Genomic DNA, 22,672 nt, shown 5'->3' with positions numbered 1-22,672 from the left:
TAAGAAAACTGAGAACTGTGCCTAATACATACACATATATTACAAAATTAGAATAACCAATAACCAACCAACCTGAGTGATCCTAAAAGACCATATCCCTCCAACCCCCAATACTTGCCACATAACACTGCCTTAATATTCTGGGGTTAATTCTTTCATGTCCTGAATCTCCATTCATCTCCATTTACATCAGCCAACAGGAGAAGCCCAAAACTCTAAACATCCCTTATGACCCAGGCTCATCACCAAAGAGCTCTGTGTAACCCTAAGTGATGCCATCTCTCATTCGACAACACTGAAATCTCTTCTGTTCTGCCCTCTAAAACTCAGATCACTAGTAAAATCTCCCCTATCTTCCTAAAACTTTTCTCTGAACTTACTCTCCAATTTTTTTTCTAACAAATCAGAGGACACTGCTTTCTGGGAAGTCCTCTTAACTAGCTGTTTTCTCTGCCATATCCTGCAAAGAACTGGGCCTGGGAATAGGCTCAACGGCTTCCCTGATCCTCACTGCCACTATTTTTTTTTTTATCTTCTCCCTAAAAAAAAAAAAATAACCTCACTTTGGATTTCATGTCTTCCAACCATACACCCATCACTACTTCTTACTGCAATAATCTATATGATCCAGAGGTCAACACCCTCACCCACATTCTTTGAAGATTTTAGCTCCAGGATCACTGTCACTCTCTGCGTCAGAGACAAGAGTCCTCATTAAACATTCTATCTGCTCCCCTATATTCCTCAGTCTGCAGCAAGGCAAGCCTATGTGAATGATTCTCACTGATAACATATGACCTAAAGCTAGATAGTACCTCTCTAAGCTTTAGAGGCAATCAAGAGCAAGTGTGCTTTCCTTATTTCTTTCTCTTTGCTTATCTGCTGGCTGAATGCAGAACATCCACAGGATCAGCAGTGTGACTAAATGGCAGATGCCCAAGTGACTGCTTGCAGAAGAGTTAAACTGTGACCACAGCAATGTACTTTTCCTGAATAAGAAATCAATTCTCTTGTGTCAAGAGACTGAGATTTTTGTGGTTGCTTTTTAGAACCGGTGGGCAGCACTGACTAATAGGACCTATTAGAGGAAACTGAACCATTTGACCATTGCCACCTTCTTGACACACTTTCTTAAATCCTTCTGGACACTGCTGTCTCTGTGTTCCCTTCCTACCTCCCTACCAGCTTTATTGGTTTTCTTGCTAGTTCATTTTCCCTAACTCTAAATGTTGCAGTGTCCAAAGATTCAGTCTTTGGGCTATTACAATTCTCTACAAACACTCTCTTCTTAGATGATCTCACATAGTGTCATGACTTTAAGTATCTTCTACATGGTGACAATTCCCAGGAAACACTCTTGATCTAGCCTCTAAACACCAGACTATTTATCTGTCCATTCAACATCTCCATTTAGATGTTTAATAGAATTTCAAATTTAACATGGCCAAAGCAAACTCTTATGTCTTCCTCTGTCCCTACACCTTTGTTTTTATATTCTTTAAAGTCTCAGAAAACAGAAAATCTACGCTTCCAGTTGCTCAGTGAAAATAACTGATCCCCTCTCTCACACACACCACACATCTAGACAGCTGGCACAATTCTATTGGCTCCACCTCAAAATATATCATAAATTTGACCTTATTTCCTCTAGTGATACTTCACTCAGCCAAGTCACCATGATTATAGGCAGATACTACCCCAATAAGCTACAGGTCAACAGGTCCACTTGCTGCTATACTTTCTTCCCTATGGTCTAGTCTCAACACAACACCCAAAGTGACACTATTAACATAGCCAAAAAGAGTTCTATCATTTCCCTAACCAATATCCTTCTCTGGCATCCTGTATTACTCACTTTTACTAGTCCAAATCCTTACAATGACTTATTAGTCCCTACAGGATTTTTCTTCCCCATTGTCTTTTTACTTCCTCTTCCATCCCTCTTCCCAGTGATCTCTGCTCCAGCCTGGCTGACCTCCTTGCTTTTCCCTGAAAGCAAAAATACTAGCCGAAATACTGGGTTAGAGAACACAGTAGAAGAGGAACCACATCCCCACCACCTTTCTCCCAACCCATTTCCTCAAGTCTGTGGGACATTTCAGAAGGATTTGGAGAATTTTAGCAAAGCAGGAATAAAGGCAGACCGATACCAGTCTGTGAATCTTATTATAGACCTATTCTTCCATTCTGTTGCTGTGGCTTGGAAAGCACTTGAAAAGGAGAAAGAGGAAAATGTTGGCCTCTTCCAAAACTTATGAGCTATGGAAAAGTAAGACTTCAATTCAGTAAGCATGGTTGAGTGCCTACTTGTAACTAGGACCTAAGGGTAAGAAAGATGTATAAGACTGAGATTGTGCTTTTGGAAAGCATATTTTGAAAAAGGGAAATAGGTGGGTAACAGACTTACTAAATGGACAGGTAGTGCAATAATTGTAGCATCATTGTCTTATAATGACCCTTTACCCTGTTCTAAATCACATATGTACAGTAATGGAAAAGAAGCTATTACTCATTCATAATCCTAATAATGATTTTGGTGTCACCAGAAAGAAATATAAACATGCCTCTTGCAAAAGAAAAAAAAGTCAATTTTCAGGTTCATAAATAACCTCTGTACTTTTTTCTCCATTTCCGTGGCTACAATCTGCTGAAAATGTTCATTTCTATAAAGAAGGGTAACTCACATTTCTGGAAGGGTCTTTCTCCTTCTGCTCCATCCTACAAACTGCTCTCAACCATAGGATACTATTCAAGAATTAATTGCACCATACATAAAAAAAATCAAAGTTCTCTATCTGGTTTTCGAAGCCTTGTATAAGCTGGTCTTGCCTCTCTGAATCTGTTCAACTTTATTTTCTACTATTTCCACTGAAGAATCTCCACTCCAATCAATGTCTTCCCCCCTGTTATTCCCATCCAAGCGACCTGCCCCCTCTTGATTATCGCAAATCTTATCTACTTAAGACCTACCACAAGTTGTACTTCTCTAATGAAAATTTTTCCAGTTCTTAAAGTATATAATAATGGCACCTTTTCCCTAAATTTTCCTCAGTTTTATAAATTCGGCCACATTGTACATGACTTTTTTTTTTTTTTTTTTTTTTTTACACCTGTTAGACCCTAAAGTTCATGAGAACAAGAGCCATGTCATCTACTGCTTTCAATTTCCCAAAGTACTTAACACAGAGTTAAGAACACTGTAGGAACTAAAAATTCTATTTACTGACTATCTGACTAAAGATAAAATCTAACATCAATATCTTGGGTTACACATGGACTATTCTTGTCAGTATTCAACACTATAAAACATAATTAAATGTGTGATGCAGCAAGAATATCCTGAAAGATTATGTGCACCAATTTAAAATGTACTACAAGATGCTACTTCTCCTGAATAATTGATAAATATCCCTGGGAAATCTGGGAACAGACATCAAAAGGTATAGGACATCAATACAAATCAATTAAAGAAATGGGAGCAAAAAAGTTTGAGGAATGTGATATTTAAGCCCCTAAATAAAAAATAAAAAGAGAGAAAAAGGTTTTATTGATTCATATAGTTATTTACTAAATACCTGCTCAATGCCAGAAATCGGTGTTAGATTCTGGGAAGAAAGTAAATAAGTCTTGGGGAAAAACAGTTTATTCAATAAATGGTGCTGGGAAAACTGGACAGCCATATACGAAAGAATGAAACTGGAGCCCTATCTTACACCAGACACAAAAACTAACTCAAATGGATTAAGGACTTAACAAAATGTCACACCTGAACCATAACACACAGGCAGTAAGCTCTGTGACATTGATCCTGGCAATCATTTTTTGAATCTGACACCAAAAGCAAAGGCAACATAAGCAAAAATAAACTAGTGGGACTATATCAAACTAAAAGGCTTCCGCACAGCAAAGGAAACCAGCAACAAAGTGAAAAGGCAAACTACTGAATACGAGAAACTATCTGCAAATCATATATCTAGCAAGGGGTTAATATCCAAAATATGTAAAGAACTCATACAACTCAATAGCAAAAACAAACAAAAAATCTAATTAAAAATTGGGCAGAAGATCTAAATAAACATTTTCCAAAGAAGGCATACAGATGGCCCATAGGTACATAAAAGATGCTCAAAATCATTAATTGTCAAGGAAATGTAAGTCAAAACCAAACTAATATATTACTTCACACGTGTGAGAATGGCTATTATCAAAAAGACAAGATATAACAAGTGCTGGTGAGGATGCAGAAAAACGGGAATTCTTGTGCACTATTGGTTGAAATGTAAATTCGTGAAGCCATTATGAAAAACAGGATAGAAAGTTCCTTCAAAAATTAAAAACAGAACTATTATATGATCTAACAATTCCACCTTTGTGTATTCATCTAAAGAAAATGAAAATACTAACTAGAAAAGATATATGCACCTCGATGTTCACTGTAGTATTACTTACACTAGCCAAGATATAAAAACAACCTAAGTGTCTGCTTATAGATGAATGGAAAAAGAAAATGAGGTTAATACACATATACACATATATGTATCTATATATGTATAGGCATGTGTGTATATATAATATATGGAAACATACAATGAAATATTATTCAGCCACAAAAAAATGAAAATCTTGCCATTTGTAATAACAGAGATGGGTTGCAAGGACAGTGAAATAAGTCAGACAAAGAAAGACAAATACCATATGATCTCATTTCTATGTGGAACTTAAAAACAAAACAAAACAAAAACCAAACTCATAGATACAAAGATCAGGCTGGTGGTTTCCAGAGAAAAGGGGTGGACGAAATGGGTGAAGGGTGTGTCTGAAATGGGTTAAGGGGGTGAAAAGGTACATACTTCCAGCATAAAAGAAACAAGTCATGGGGATGTAATGTACAGCATGGTGACTATAGTCAATAACACTGTATTGCATATTTGATGGTCTCTCAGAGAGTAAATATTAAAAAATTTTTCATCACAAGAAAAAATATTTTCGGTAACTATGTATAGGGATGGATATTAACTAGCCCAATTGTGACCATTTCACAGTGTACATGTGTATCGTATCACTATGCTGTAAACCTGAGATAAATGTAACATATGTCAATTATACCTCAACTTTTAAAAAGTGGACAAGTCAGATATGGTTCTTGATACACATATTCTAGACTAAGAGAAAGAAAACAAAGAATGAAAAACTCTGGTAGGTGTTACAAGGGCAGAAAAGAGGTGCTAAGGTAGGGAATCCTGGCAGAGTGGCACAGACCTACTTGAGAAAGACTGAATAGAGGTTTCTTTACTGAAAGCATAACATTTAAACTAAGACTAGGAGTATGAAGAGTACATAGCTACAAAAAGAGCAATGAACTTTTGCCTTGTTCCATCTGAGAGAGCAAGATGGGTCACCAGGAGCTCTACTGTGGCCATCCAAGGAAATTTGGCCTGGGTTGTCATTCCTGTCCCATCTGCACAAACCGGCAAAGTCTGATGTGGAAATACTGCGTCACTATGTGCCTCCAGGGTCTCCTTCAGTATGGGAAGAATATGGGCTTCATTAAATTGGATTATGTGAGCCACCTTGAATGGGTCCTCCAAGATACCTACTGTAATGCCTATTCATTGTACATAAAATAAAAATACTTCCATTTTGAGTGTTTTAGTGTGTATGTGGGGGGTGCAGGAGCAATGAGAACAGTGGAAACAGCACATGCAAAAGATCCCAGGCAAGAAAAAGCATGGAGTGTTTGAAGAAAGAGGATCATTGTAAGAAAAAAAAAATGACAAATGATGAATGGAAGAACAGGACAGAGGCTAAATCAGGTCAAACTTTGTAGGCCATGGTAAGGAGTTTGGATTTTATCTCAAATGCAATAAGAAGTTACTGAAGTGTTTTAAGCAGGGAATAAAATCATCCAATTTAGATTTGTAATAGGATGATTCTTGCTGTCATCTGGACAATGGATTAGGGTAACTGAGAACAGATGATGAGATAATTTGGAAATGACACAAGTGAAACTATTTAGGACATCCTTACATTATTCTGTACAAGAAATTATGTGGCTCTGATTTGGGATGCAGCATATGAACAGAATGGACAGGGGAAAAAAGCCACTGAATTCAAAGTTTCATCCTTGAATAACATGGTCAATGGTGGTGGTGGGGGTGGGGTACATAGTTGTACAGATCTGACACATTAGGCTTGAGTGGTTGAGTGGCCTGTAAGATACCTAAACAGAAATGTAGACAACTGGATGTGAGACAGGAAGGAAGGGAGGAAGGAAGGCAAGGAGGGAGGGAGGGAGGAAGGGGAGACTGGTATAACAAAGCAATTCAGTCAAGACAAATGTAGCATAGATCATCAGTGTGAAAGAAGTGTTATTATGTAAACATGAATGGAAATACTGGCCTTTAAGGCAACTTTAAGATGATTAATATCAAACAGAGAAAAGAAAATATAAAATTATCCTGGAAGGAACTAGATAAAACAATAAGCTTCACTTTGCTTAGAGTTTATACCTTTCCTTTTAAAATGTAAACATAAAAAAATGTGAAATTTACTTTCTATCTGAATGTGTTTTTATCATTTTCTAGAACTTCCACATACCTTCCTTTTAAAAAAAAATGTTCATTTTTAAAATTTTTAAAAATGTTTTATTATCTATTTTTGAGAAAAGAGAGAGACAGAGCGTGAGTGGGGGAGGGGCAGAGACAGAGGGAGACAGAATCTGAAGCAGGCTCCAGGCTCTGAGCTGTCAGCACAGAGTCCGATGCAGGGCTTGAACCCATGGACCGCGAGATCATGACCTGAGCTAAAGTCAAACACTTGACCAACTGAGCCACCCAGGTTCCTCTAAAATGTTTATTTTTTAAATTTATTTTTGAAGAGAGAAGAAGAAAAAGAACACAGGCAGGGGAAGGACAGGGAGAGGGAGACTGAGAATCCCAAGCAGGCTCCATGCTGTCAGGGCAGAGCCTGATGCGGGGCTTAAACTCACAAACCATGAGATCATGACCTGAGCTGAAATCTAGAGTCCGACACTTAACCAACTGAGCACCCAGGTGCCACTTTATTTAAGTCTTATAATAATACTTAAATCTGTGAGCTTTTGTTTGTATACTTATTACCATATTCTAAATGAAGAAAATCCAGGTGTATGAGGTTAGCTTGACATGGGAGTAGGAATAGGATCAAAAGCTAGATTTTTTTGGTCTCTAATCTACTGGTTTTTCCACCATACCTTCTTAACTTGATCCGTATCTTACACTGATCATTATTTTTGGCAACTTAATTTGGCAACATAAATTTAAATAACTTGAAGAAAAAGTGATTTTTACATAGTAAGACTATTTTTAAATTTCTAGAGTTTAGAGAGTATATAAAGCTTTAAGCAACTTGCCATAGAAACTGCAATAATGCCTGAGACTTTTCATCAAAATACAAACTACATTCGATACTATCACTCTTGAAAGCCCCTTGGGAAATAATGGCTTTTGGATTCTGCAAGTCAGCGTGACATGGCATGCAAAATTGCATCTCATGCTGAGCCAACCAGGAAAATATATGTCATCACCATGTGACATTCAGAATTTCATCTGGAAACTATAATCTTGTTCTGACTGCTAAAAAAGGGGGGGGGGGGGGAGGAAGACTGCATACAAAACAATTTGGTTGAATTTTAGCTGAATTCTTGCCAGTTCATGTAAAAACTAAAATAACTTATTTCCAAAGAACTCTGTATTCAAAAACCTTTCAATGTACTTATTAACATCACAACGTTTTCTCAAAGAACTTCAAAATTAACTGACATACTTTTGAAATCTTATGATAGTTCAAATTAATGAATCACTAGAAAAAGTTCTTTATAATGAAACAAAGTTGTAAAATTAATAAACTGTCTGAAGTAGAACATCAAAAACACTTCCTAAATCCTTTACCCCAAATGAATAAACTCTAGATAAAGAAACATGAAACCTGCTGTAGGCAGCCATCTGTCTTATGCATCCTGTAGCTTTCAAGTTTAGATTTTCTCCTGGGCTCCTAATTCATATGTGCAATACCTTCATAAACCATTTACCTCATCCTATCAAAACACAAATCTGTGAATGTGATTTAGTCTAAGTGTTATATAATCAACATTTTGTCTTTTAAACCTGTTGTGACTAATTGGAAAATGAAAAATTAGTGGACATAAACTAGAATGCCTGCCTGCCTCACAAATTATTCCCAGGAGCCATGTTTCTGCTACTCTTCCATCTTCTGGTGTAACATCTCATGCTCCTAAACACAGAAGAGGATATATGACCTAACTTGGGCTGCAACTGGGCCAATCATAGTACCTAACCTCCCGGGCCACAGTGATTAAGATGTATGCATATGATCTAAGAGAGGCCAAACAAAATCCTCCTCAGGTAGGCTTTCAACAGATACTAGACCAGATCTTTCCCTTTGATCACAGAGAATTAAGTATGTGAGTCCACAGGAACCACAGCCACGTACACTGCTAAGCCAAGAAACCTATGTTCAGTAAAAAAAAAAAAAAAAAGTTAAACCAACAAAAAAAGGCAGAATCCCGATGGTATGGAGTCTCTGTTTTGAAGTCACTCCAAAGGAAAGATCTTTGCTTTTCTTACCATTTTGGTTATGCGAATCAACAAAATACTCCTGCTTTTTAAAATTTAAAATAAATTTTAAAAGTTTCAGTCTCTTGCAACCAGAATCCTAATTTAAAAATGTGTTCTTCCCTATTAAAAGAGTCACCTATCTATTCAGAGGAAAACCAGTCAATTCTTAATAGGTGTACCTGCCCAGCCCTCACAATATCATTACACAGCCTACATCCAAAATGCCCAAGCATATCATGGAGCTTACCTCCCCATTTCACAACCTTACTTCTTCAAGAACTATCCAACCTTACTGCCTGCCTTCCTTAATTGGCTCTCACTCCTTCCATTATCACATCCACTGGTCACTGTCTCTATGACACTACCTGAACTTGCATATTTGGAGATGCTATTGATTTTATCTCCATCTCCAGAAGATTTCTTCAACTATGTTAGTCAATACTTTTCCCAGTTTAACTAGGCTCCTTGGCACTCTCCCACCTGAGCCTTATAAGGAACTTCCTTCAGATAACCCTAAACTTACATGTAACAACCACCTAATATAGCAGTGAGCTCCAATAATGTAGTGTGCAAAACTGTAAGACCATCCATTGAGCTCTGGGGAAAAATATGAGAATGTCTGTTCATATTTATTTATTTATTTATTTATTTATTTATTTATTTATTTATTTATTTTTTTGAGACAGGGAGAGACAGAGCATGAACAGGGGAGGGTCAGAGAGAGGGAGACACAGAATCTGAAACAGGCTCCAGGCTCTGAGCTGTCAGCACAGGGCCCGACGCGGGGCTCGAACTCACGGAGCGCGAGATCATGACCTGAGCCGAAGTCGGCCACTTAACCGACTGAGCCACCCAGGCGCCCATATTTATTTTTATCTAAAAATGAGAAAGACACATAGTTTGTTAATATTTAGTAAATTAGGATTACATTGAGGTCCATCCCTATGTCAGAAGGCTACAGATAACACAATGCTAAATATACTGGAGGAAAATTAGACATTCAATAACAAGAAGAAATTGGCACGGGCCCTTCAATCTTTCATTGACTTTAAATTAATTGTGGCATATTACCTACATACACAAAGTTCATCAGATTTCTAAATTTTGTTCTCTACCTTTAACTAATCCTCATAATTTGTATATACATTTTCAAAAGATTCCTATATAACAGACATATCTAAACCTATGGATTAAAGATATCACTAATTTATTTTAAAAAAAAAGGCAACACTTTCCCATTAAGTTGGAAGACTATCTTATTGATAAAAGGAAGATGGAAATCTACCACCCTTATTTCAACAAAGGCCTTTGACAAAATGGGTAGGACTGAAAAAATAAGTGTCCTCAGTGCACTAATGATGGTCTTTTCCCTCTAGGATATAATGTATCTCAGTGAGGTGGCTTTTCAATGATGTCAGCCACTAAAATCAACTATTAAAACAAGCTGAATTAAGAACTAAACCTTAAGTTTTTACAACACAGTATTAAATTATATTTTAAGAAGTGAAGCACAATATTAGTCTCACTGGAATATTACTGATATATTGATATATTATTGATATATTAAAACTATCAGAATAAAAACATTTAAATGTTAATGAAATTATCTTTCGTGTTTTATAGTATACTAGTATAGTGATACACATATTAAAGTATATATCAATAAATGGTACACTCCAGATGCTTGCCCAAAGATTCTTGCCAAATAGGAATGCACTAAGAAAAAAAGGTGAAGGCTAGTAAAGATGAACTATTTGCAACCAGGCTGTGTTCTCTGTACTTGTTTTAATTTAATCACTTACTGTTTAGTAATGCTTTTAACAAAATATGAGCCTGCTTCAGATGTGTTCATGGAAACCAAAAACAGTGCTTTTCTGGGGTTTTTTCTCCTTTGTAGTCTAAATAAAATAATTCCAATAGAATGTAGAAATTAAAAATAATTTCTCAGCATTAAAATACTTTACCTTCTAAAGTCATCTCCATTGAGAAAATTTAGTACAGTTTATATTCTACTTTCAAAGTAAAAAATGAGAGTAAAATTGGACATATTAAAAGAAATCATACCTAAATAAGTCGTCTGCTATACAAGTCGTCTTTAATACACATATTAAAAGAAATCATACCTAAATAAGTCGTCTGCTAGAGAAATTAAAAATAAGCCAAGAAGGTACAAATATGAATAATAATTACATATACTTTTCAAGAATCAAAGTTCCAAGAGGGAAAGAATTATGTGCATGCTACATAAATTGTAATATATTTTTTTAAAAAATCAATAAACCTAGTATGCTTAAAAAACTCAACACGTTTTTGGAATTAATGAACAAACACTAACTATAAAACATTCTGCCACACACACCAAGAGACACACTGAAAAAGTATAAATTACATTTTTTTATGAACTGATGATTTACTTGAGGAGTCCTCATATCAAAACTAGCAATGCAAGAAATTCAGGTATGTTGTAGTACCAAGTGAGTAGTGTAATTACCAGATATGTCTATAAAAGAATATCATCAAATGATGCATAGATATGTTATGAAACATTAAAAAAACAAAATGTTAAAAATACTCCATAGCTACAACCATCTAGACTATTATGGCTGATATAACATTATAATATGGCATCTGTTGAAATTCTTTAGGAAGATAAGCTTAGAAATAAACATATAATTCAAATACTCAATTTTATGTCAAGTTCTACAGACTGTTAATGTTTTACCTCATAAATTCTAGATTTAGAAATAAAAAATAATGGTTCTTAAAAATACAAATGGAAAAACGCAATTTAGTAAATGTATATTTTCCTTAAGTTCTCTGATTACTTTCTGGATGGTTTTTCCATTTTTTTTTTTTTTTTATGTACTTCATTAGATATACTTCATTTTATTCTAAACCTTATTCTATTCCAAAAGGGGAAAATATACTTTAAACCACATTTTATCCCTGAGAGAATAAAATCAATTGTATATTATGCAATGTTTTCCAATGCTTTAATATTTTCCAATGAAATTAAATACCTAATTAATCACAAAGGAATGGAATTTTATGCTAAACTACATGATTAAAGTGAGCAACTTCTAATATACATAAGTCCACAAAAAATTTATTTTGCATACATTAATACTAACTTCACCCTATAACTAGGAACATACCTACTGAACATTCAAGTTTAATCAAATTAAGGATGACTTAAACACTTTTAGATGAATAACTATATTGTATTTATTTACCACACACAATTCTTAAAATTAGAATCCAAAATACATCAGTGCCTTCAGGAGCAATTCTTACTAGCAAAACTTGGAAATCTCACCACTTAAAGCCATCCTACAAGTTACATTGCCTGTGGACAAAATGATTTAAAAAAAATTTTTTTAACTCTTTTTTTAAAAATGTTTTAAAAAAATTTTATATATTTTTTGAGAGACCGAGAAAGAGTAAGCACAAGCAGGGGAGGGGCAGAGAGAGGGGGGATCAAGGATGCAAAGGTGACTTTGCTGACAGCTATGAGCTGGATGTGGGGCCTAAACCCACGAACCAGGAGACCACAACCCAAGACATAACCAGTGTCTGTATACTCAAATTTCTTGACAGAGTGGGGTACACTGTGGCTGTTTCAAATCCCATTCATTTCCAAATAAGTGAAGCTCCTCAGGCCAAGTGAAATTTTTCTGCCTCTTTGTTCTTGACGAGTCTACTGTGTACCAGGCAGTTACCCACCCTCATCTTGAAATGCTGTTCAGTTATGTCATATATATGTCATATGTACACAGGTATACATGCATATGCATACACCTTTACTGCCTACTTCTCAGAATAATGCTTCTCAATCTCTCCATTGGCTCATTCTCCTTAATCTTTAAATAAATAGTTGCTCAGAATTTAATTTGGGGCTTTTTTTCTCATTTTTCTGTGTATGCTTTCCCCGGGAGATGATACACTCTGTGGTTTTGATTGTGTATGATCCATATGTCAATGACTCATAAGCCTCTATAACTCACTGTGAAAAATCTAAGCAACATCTCAGACATGACAACACTTTCACTGACACTGTCTTCTGATAGTCTCATTTAAAGGAAAATATTTTCTACTTTCTCCCAAAGCTCCAGCTTATGGTATTCCATTTTAAGTTCTGTGGCAGAGGCTGCTAAATAACCTGCAGTATCTATTCTCTTTTTTTCTCAGTTAGAGCCCAGTGTTTCGGTCATGCATGTGGGCCTTTAAAAGTACAGACTACACTCCTGAGACCCTATACAGTTCTAGATATGATCACACGAGTAGTTTCTGGCCAAGAGTATAGTAGCAAAATTGAAGTGTAGAACATCTGTATACTTTTCAAAGAGGTAAGGCAACTTATTGTTTCTCATTTCTGCTCACTAAAATGCAGATACGATATACTGTTGAAGCATCCATTGTGGACAGTTAGTCAAGTCTGGTAACAAAGGCCACCCGTAACAGAATAAAAAAGTACCTGACCCTGGAGAGCCTTAACACCTTGCGGTGTCTACCGTTAAGCTTTCACATGACAGACAAAACTCAATCTTGTTTAAACTACTGTTACTGAGAGTTTTCTGATATTTTCAGCCAAAATTAACTCAACCTTAATTATTATAACTACACTGTTTAACTCTTGCTTAGTTTAAAAATACTATATTTTCAGGGGCACCTGGGTGGTTCAGTCAGTTAAGCATCCAGCTCTTGGTTTCAGCTCAGGTCATGATCTCATAGTTCGTGGGTTCGAGCCCTGTGTCAGGCTCTGTGCCGACACCGTGGAGCCTGCTTAGGATTCTCTCTCTCCCTCTCTCTCTCTCTGCCCCTCCCCTGTTCTCTCTCTCTCAGAATAAATAAATAAACTTAAAAAAGCAATTAAATAAACATACTGTATTTTAAAATGAGGTCAGAAAAAAATGTAATTAGGGATATTTTACCTGATAACCTAAGTTCCTTGTCAAACATTCTTTAAAAAATTCTGCAGTTTTTCTCGATTTGTAATATACACAAAGTGTTTTTAAAATTTCACGATTTTCATATTTAATTCTCTTTGAGAACTAAATAAGATTAAATTTCCATATTCCTGACAAAAAATGTAAACATCTGAAACAGCATAAATTTTTTATTTTTTGAAACACATCAATGGTTGTGAGATATACTTAAAAATATGTATTAAGAAAGAAAAAATATGTCAGCAGTAGCACTTCACTTCTGAGTGTCATCCAGGAACTTAACACTGAATTAACACCCAATTAAAGAGTGGCAGAATCTTCCATGCTCATCACAGAGGTATAGGTGTTTCCCATCATATCCTTATTGGTAGCTCTGATGTAAAATTCTTCACTATTTTCATCCTATGGGACTGGGCTGAAAATTTAGAGTAATCTCTTGACAAAAAGAATGCCCTGAAGTTAGCCAGTTACATATTGCGTATTAGAGGTAAAATAGTAGATGACTAAATTTGCACAGACCTGATTTTTAGGGCTTCTTTTGCCTCTAAGAAATGAAAGGCAACTAATATTCACAAAATGACTACGATAATCTGGAACTTTGTGTGTGTGTGTGTGTGTGTGTGTGTGTGTGTGTGTGTGTGTGAGAGAGAGAGAGAGAGAGAGAGAGAGTGAGAGAGAGAGAGAGAGAGTGAATTTCCTACAGGTTCATTAATACACTGAAAAAATATGCTAGCTACTGAAAGTCACCAGGGTGCTACATACTTTTCAAGTGTTATTTTCCATAATCTGCTAAATAGCTTCATCAAAGCACCTCACACAGCACTGGAAAAAAATTTCCCAACTGGAATGTGAAGCACAGAGTAAAACAGTGATCAAACTGAGAAAGAGTTTTCAAAAAGGATTAAATAGTTTAACCTATTATTCTTCCTTTATAAATCAAGAAGCAATATAAATATTCATATTGAGAGATTTATTTTTTTAAGGTTTTATTTAAATTCCAGTTAACATAGAGTGTAATATTTGTTTCAGATGACAATATAGTGATTCAGTACTTCCATGAAACACCAGGTGCTCATCACAGCAAGTCCTCTCCTTAATCCCCATCACCTATTCCATCCACTGATGAATAAAGATGAGGTATGTGTATATATGTGTATACACACACACACACACACACACACACACACACACACACACAGAGAGAGGAATATTACTCAGCCATCAACAAGAATGAAATCTTGCCATTTGCAATGACATGGATGGAGGTATAGAGTGTAATGCTAGGCAAAATAAATCAGTCAGAGAAAGACATATACCATATGATTTCACTCCTATGTGAAATCTAGAAAACAAAATAAATGACCAAACCCCCCCCCCCCCCGCCCAAGAAATAGACTCTTAACTATAGAAAACTGACAGTTATCAGAGGAGAGGTGGGGGGGGGGGGGAATTAAATATATAATCTGGAAAAAATCTCACTAAACCATTTTTAACCTTGGATAAGTTGCCTGACCTCTTTATTAATCAATCTCCATAATTATAAAGTGAAGGGGTTAGATTGGATAATTTATTCCAAGATACATATACAATCCTGTATGATTTTTTCTAAAGATACATGCATGGCTCCCTCCTTTACCTTTACCTGCTTCAAGTATGTGGTCAAACTTTCAGTGAGACCTACTCTATCCAAATTATCATCCCCCATCAACTAAAGTTCTGAACACTTTTTTTTTTCCATTTATGCTCTTCATTTGGCTTCATTTTGGCAAGTTTCTATTGCTATGTCTTCAAGGTTGATTTCTTTTTCAGTAATGTATACTCTATTGCTAATTCTACCCAGTTTCTCCATTCACATATATTTTTCAACTCTAGAGCTGGTCTTGATTCTTTATTATATCTTCCATTTCCCTACAAAATGTACTCATCTCTCCTTAAATGCTTTAACTTAGTTACAATACCTGTTTGAATGTACAAGTATTTAATATACCTACTAATTCTATCATCTATGCCATCTCTTTATTTATACTGGCTTCTTTTTCTGGTCAAAGTTTCCTACTTCTTTGCATCTCCTTTGGCTTTTGATTGAATATGTTACACTGTGATTTTAACTTGTTACAAGTCTGGATCTTCTTATATTCCTCATAATAGTGTTGGGCTTCATTTTGCCAGCACTTATTCACTGTTTTTGTTGCTTCAGAGCCTTTTTTAAACTGTTTAAAGTGAGTCGAGGGTAGCCTTTACATTTTTGATACTTTATGTCCACTATGAACACTATGGAGGCATGGCTTTTCTGGAATCCCTATTGAATGTCCTGAATAATCAGTGGGATTGCATTTTATGGACAGTAGGACCTGAATGCCTTCTAGCCCTGTGTGAGCTCTGGGAATCATTCAGACCACAGTTCCTTGGTCATCTTTCACCCAACTGTGTAGAGTCTCATCCCATGCATGCATGTCTTACTATTTATTTAGCAAATATTCAATGAGAACACTACTTTCTCTCTCTCTAGAATTGTATTCCATGATTTGCAGTCATCTCCACCTCCTAATGCTTCAGTCACTCTACCTCCCTAAACTTCAATTCAGCAAGACAGCTGAGCTCAGCTTAATATATTGCACCCTGCTCTATGGTCTGGAGCATGCCGTTAGCAAGAAAGCCAGGGCAATTCTAGGGCTTGACTGTTTTGTTTCTCTTTTACAATGAATCACAGTCCTGTACTGCATATTCTCTAATGTCTAGAAACCTTTTTTTTTCTCCCACGTATTTAGAAAAGTTTCTTATTTATAGCAGAAATATAAATCTAGTCCCTGTTATACCATCATGGTCAGAAGCTAAAGGTCCATACTTATAAATTGTGGCATGATCTACTAAAATTTACATCATTAATTAACAGATGTCTTAATGTATTATTATCTTGGTGGTATTTAAGAAGTCAAATTAAAAGACCTTCTATTATTTTAACAGTGCACTTATAGTACTTTGAACTAGAGAAGTAATATATAAACATGTAAGATAAAAATAGCTAGTATTTTTTAAAAAGCTATCACTTATGGAGCATTCTGCTTTTTCAATTTTTCGTTTCCCTTACAGACATTGTCATCAACAGTTCCAAATTAATTTTCATAACATTTCCAAAACATAGGATAAACACATGTCATACCTTTTAGGGGGTTCCTAGTTTTCAAAATAGATTCTCTAGAATATTATTTAGATTTTTGTGATAATATATTGTCTTCATGTGAGACATACTTTTATCCTGGCTTGGTCTGCCCTATGTGCCTATAGCACTGAAATAGTATTGTTCTGCTGTCAACACATTTCCAACCATCAAACATATGTTCTCCCTGTAGCCAACTATTTAATACTGGTTAATTGAGACTGGAGGGGGAAGATGTCTGCTTCCTGTTGAATAATCACAACGTGAAATCAAGCCCAGTGCAGGATCACCGAGCTTTGTTGGCCTTCATGTGCCAAAAATACTATATAAGCGTTGGGAATGAACTTAAGACCAAGACTAACTTAGGCTGAAACTACAAAAATAAAAACTCATTTTAACAAGAATTCAGGCATAATAAGTTAACTCTCACATTTCTCCACTGTAAAATCCAGTTGAAAAATTAAAATGTGCATTTCATAATGATGTGAATATACTTAACACTAACTGAACTATACAATTTAAAGGTTAAGATAGTAAGAGTAAAAAGAAGATGTGTAAAAGGCTATGAATTCATTTACCAAATTCATTACAGTTTATGATGCAATATAAATAATGAGTGAAACAGTGGTAACTTCATTTAGAAGTGGATACAAAGGATCATAGAACTTTTTTCAAGAGAGCACAGATGCACAAGTGGAAGACGGGCAGAGAGAGAGAGGGAAAGAAAGAATCCCATAGGCTCCATGCTACCATCAAAGAGCCAAACACAGGGCTCAATCTCACAAATCATGAGATCATGATCTCAGCTGAAATCAAAAATAATCAACTGAGCCACCCAGGGACCCCTCATAAAACATTTTTTAAATTAAAATTCAAACAGGAACAGTGTACTCTAATTAAAAATAGAACAGAAACTTTTGAAACTTAATTCTATGCAAAGAAAATGGTTACCACACAGCATTCTCAAGACAGCACCAAGGTTTCCAGAGAAGCAAAAATGGTGGGCATTCAAGAAGGAAGATACATAAACAATCTATGATCATAGTTCATATATAGTCTATGTCATGTAATTTAAATTATAAATGCAATGATAAAGTGTTTTGTTACACAAATGGAAATTTACAATTGTCTTATGGAAGAATATTTATGTTCTGTATTTGCATAGATGATCTAGCTGAGAAAATGAGAGAAGGGAGAGGTAGAAAATTGAGATATATTGTGTTTTGCAAGAATTCACCTTAAGAAAGAACATACTATCAGGAGACAATTCTCTATTGGTCTCTAGTGTTTTTGAATGTCTTGAAAGTGGAAGCAGTGAGTGCCTTTGTTCCCAATTGTCCTTTCAAGGATATTTGCATAGCATTCAGCCTCAAAAGGCAGAGATACTGTCCTTTTGAGCAAAGGGCAAGTTTGCTTACACCCTTGCAAGATACAAATAGTGTCTCCCTCTAGAGAAAATGGCAGACATGCTTTCTACCCATTAGAAAAGATGCAGGTTCCCTAAATTGAGGGTTCCTCTTCTGTAACATAATCCATTGACTATAGGTATCATCTGAACTTCTTGGTGCCACCCTGTGGCAATTAGGATTAGGACAGTGACACAAGAAAAAGGTAATACTCTAGTTACTGCTAATACTGTAAGATAATAGTCTTTTGTCTCCATTCTAGGAGTCTCATGTCCAGAATTCATGAAATTGTGGCCCAGATAACTTGGTATCTTATTAGCTCAGAGATAGGGTAAAATCACAGACCTTTTAGAATTTGTGACACATACCTGTTATTGTTTTTGTTTTTATAGGGCTGCTGGCATATTCAGAGGCCTGATATGACTGTTGCCTTGCCAGGGGTGCACTTCCAACTGACACCTCATCCTCTTTCCTTCTGCTAATTGGCACAACAAGAGGAACAGCTACCACAGGCTGCTGGAGAGAGGCAAAAAAACACACTGAAATTATTTACTATTTCTGAAGCAGTGAAGGTTAAACATGGTAACACTGAGGAAAGTCCTTCATAAATGGTGTTGAAGCTTTGCTATTTTAAATTAATCAATGTGTCCCTCCCTCAGTTCCTCCCTCTCTCTTCATATCTGTCTCTCTTATACACACAAAATAACACAGAGACACTTCACAATTTCAATGTAAAATTACAATTCTATGTGAAAAAATAAGATAGCTTGGAAATAAATGGAAGTTAAAATAAATTTCGGTAAAAAGCATAAAGATAATATGTCAAAGGCAAATCAAAACTATAACTTTGAGAATTATAATTAGTAGGGGAAAAAAGTTACCCTCGACAAATATTTTTAGGTATATCTATAAAGTGATTAATTATATGTTACAGTTCAACTTAAAAAAGAATTGCTGAAAATTTCTACGTTTTATCTGTCAAAGTGATACCCACAGCATATTTAGAAAACACAGAAAAGTATCTGTAGCTAGAGAAAGCTGGAAAACATTATGATCCTATATTGAATGCATGAGTGCTGAATTGGACAATAAAGCAGCTGTTTCATCTTTATTCAGTGAAATAAAGTCTGATGTTACTGCTGATGACGCCCAATACAATCTTGTCAGATTTTTGGCAAAAAAGAAAAAAAAGGTATTTTTTAAGTTTGCTGCAGGATCAAAGATCAATGTTGAACTGGGTGGAAAACAATCATCCAATGTTGGGTTTTAGCCACAAATTGAGAAGGAAATTGCAGCTTGGGAAACAACAGATGATAACTGTAATACAGCTGCATCAGACGGTAAATCTGGAGGGGCTGGTCAGGCTGCAGTGCAGTCTAGTGTTACTCTCAACAGCACAACAATCATACTTTTAAAAGATCCAACTTTATGTCCCACCCAACCTATATTACTTATTTAATATTACTTTTAATGTGAGTAAATATTCCAATCAGAACACAAGTACATTATCTATATATTACAATCAATCAAGTTATGAAATATAGGGAAAAGGCAAATTATTTTAAAAGTTGCTACTTAAGCTAAGTAAAAGGACAAGAAAGGTGAAAATGAGAAAATGGAAAGATAAATATACTGTGGGAAACATTACAATGTACAGTAGCTGCTTTCATATTATTTAGTAAAACTGATAATATTTGTACAAACCTAATTAGGAAATAGTATCTTAAGACCAAGATGAGAAAAGTTCAACATACCCTTAAGTTTTAATGCATTTAAAATTACTCAACTATAAAATATGGGAGTTCCTTTTAGGTGGTAGTATTTACTGATTCCATAATCCCTTGAATATCTTGGCCATCATTTATAAACCTGGAATATGACTAAGTATTCCAAAAGATTACACCCATGTTCAGATTCAAATTAATATATTAGAGAAAAAGTATGTTAAGCATAGGGTGATATTTAATTCAAGCTAAAATAGCTGAAAGATGAGATTCATGAAAGCCATAATATTGGTAGTATCCAACAACAAACAAAAAAATCATTCTTTTGGGTGACTCAAACTGGGTCATTTTCACATAGGCAAAGAGACATTAAAAGCCCTAAGAAAAACCCTTCCTAACAAGACAGCAAGACTCTGATATGTCCTCTATGCAACTGTATTCCAAATATCTACAATGATATCCAAAAGACCCTCCATAAATATTTCCTGAATGATTGCTAATGTACACACTATATGTCAGGCAATACTGACTGACAGAGTATCCAGTATTTTAGTATTTCAAAATATCAAAATAAACTATTTTTAGCAAACTCCGATTGTTCTACTAATATTCTTCTACCTTTTGGTACTGGATATTTCCTCAAATATTAGTTGTATCCCAGCCCCAGATTTATCCTACCCTTGCAGCAACAATATTCCATGATCCGAAAATAACCTAAAATCTTCTGTTGTTTTTCCTGTAAAATTCCATTAATTTAATAAATGTAAAAAAAAACACCCAGGAAATTATTAAGAATAAAATAACATACACATTCCATTATATCCAATAATTACTGTCTGTTAAAATTTTTATCATATTTCCTTGTTTTTTAGAGACGAGCAAAATATTGCAGGTAAAGCTAAAATACCCTCCAATTGTGAACCAACTACCCATTCCTCCCAGAATCAACCACTATTATGATCCTCATATAAACCTTGAAATGTTTTACACCTATCCCTATTCACACACACTCATATGTATACACCATTTACTTACTTATTTACTTATTTATTTATTTATTTATTTATTTGGGTAGTTTTGGAGAAATATACATTAATGCTTTCATATTGCATATTTCCTTTGAAATTTGATTTTTGCATTAAATACAATTTTGAGACATCCATATTAAGACCTATTGTATAATTTCTACTAATAAATTATCATATTGTGTGAATATGTTGTGTTTTATTTATCCACTTCCTTAGAGACGGTCATTCAGGTTGTCTCCAGTCTTGTACTACTGCAATGAATACTGCAAGAAAGGCTTATACACAACTCTTCAGGGTCCTTAGGATCTTTTGTTAAGACCACAGTTTTATCCAAAAGTGCAATTTGGGGGTTACAGGCTATGCTTATTTTCAATTTACTAGATACTGCCAATTCATCAATTTTCACTCATAACATTACTATGTGAGTTTATCCATTTTCTCTATTTTTCTCACTACTAAATATTGGCATTTTTTCACCCAACAGAGTTTTAAAAGTGAAGATGAGTAGCCATGAGTTGGTAATTATTAAACCTAGCTGATAAGGTCATAGGGATCAATTACACTATTCTTTCAATTTCCTATGTTAAAAAAAATGTAAGACTAAAATAGTAGCTAAGAATATGATGAATTGTAGTAAAGTATTAATACTATGAAGTACTAGCGAAAATGTAAACTGTAATTCTGGAAGCTATGTGGCAATATAACAAAGGTTTCAAAATATGCTGATATACATGGCTTTAAACACTAATTACTTCCCCAAAATATATTCTAAGTGAATACTTAAAGAAAAACATAAAGATTTAGCTATGAACGTATTTATACCAGTATTCTTCATAACTCTGAATGAATAGGATTATGGGTATTTATTAGTTTTTCCTTTAAATAAAACTATTGTTTTTGAACTTTCAAAAACATGTTTTTAAATATATATTTACATTTAATTTCAAACTGTTATGAAACAGTATAATCAAAATAAAATTGTATGAAAATCTTAAGGTGCTTGGTATCTGGAGTGCCTGGGTGGCTCAGTCAGTTTAGCATCCGACTTCAGTTCTGGTCACGATCTCACAGTTTGTGAGTTGGAGCCCTGCATCAGGCTCTGTGCTGACAGCTCTGGAGCCTAGAGCCTACTTCATATTCTATGTCTCCATCTAGCTCTGCCCCTTCCCCGCTCATGCTCTGTCTGTCTCTCTCTCTCTCTCTCTCTCTCAAAAATAAACATTAAAAAAAATTAAAAATAAATAAAGGTGCTTGGTATCAATCAAATGAATTTTTAATTTACCTCAGTTGCTAGAACATTATCTGACCTTCAGCTATAGCTCTAGTGAACTGGACCTAATTACCATCACTTATAAAGTAACCAACGAAGAATTTATAATGGGATGTTATTCAGTCATAAAAAAGAAGGACGTCTTGTCATTTGTGACAACATGGATGGACCTAATAAGGCAATTAGGCTAAGTGAAATAATTAAGAAAGAAAAATACCATATGTGGTATCTAAAACAAACAAACAACAACAACAAAAAACTCATGGGGGCAGTGGGGATGAATGAGTGACAGGGATCAAAAGGTACAAACTTCCACTTATGAAAGAAATAGGTCATGAGATGTAATGTACAACAATGTGACTATAGTTAATAGTACCATATTGTGTATTTAAAAGTTGCTAAAAGAGTAATCTTGAAAGTTCTCATAACAAGGAAAAAAATATGCAACTGTGTGTTGTGATGGATGTCAGCCAAACTTATGGTGAAAATTTCACAGCATATACAAATATCAAATCATTACCAGTAA

At 35.0% G+C, this 22,672-nt stretch overlaps 2 protein-coding genes across 2 annotated transcripts in view; one reads left to right on the top strand and one right to left on the bottom strand.

The window, feature by feature from the left end:
• The window catches only part of VPS13B (vacuolar protein sorting 13 homolog B), a 795,867-nt gene that overhangs the window by 438,656 nt on the left and 334,539 nt on the right, over positions 1-22,672 (bottom strand). Inside the window, 1 exon segment of the mRNA XM_042923372.1 lies at positions 18,493-18,640. Within this exon segment, the coding sequence (XP_042779306.1) occupies positions 18,493-18,640 (148 nt within the window).
• On the top strand, positions 4,717-5,818 carry LOC122210623 (40S ribosomal protein S29-like). Its single transcript, XM_042923382.1, has one exon. The coding sequence runs from the start codon at positions 5,391-5,393 to the stop codon at positions 5,625-5,627; it is 237 nt and encodes a 78-aa protein (XP_042779316.1). The 5' UTR covers positions 4,717-5,390; the 3' UTR covers positions 5,628-5,818.

This window comes from Panthera leo, chromosome F2, assembly GCF_018350215.1.
Source record: "Panthera leo isolate Ple1 chromosome F2, P.leo_Ple1_pat1.1, whole genome shotgun sequence".
NCBI classification, from domain to species: domain Eukaryota; kingdom Metazoa; phylum Chordata; class Mammalia; order Carnivora; family Felidae; genus Panthera; species Panthera leo.
This window is presented reverse-complemented; position numbering and strand designations above follow the sequence as displayed.

What these genes read in the sequence shown, in the direction of transcription:
- LOC122210623 (XM_042923382.1), top strand. Translation starts at nt 5,391, where the DNA reads ATGGGTCACCAGGAGCTCTACTGTGGCCATCCAAGGAAATTTGGCCTG.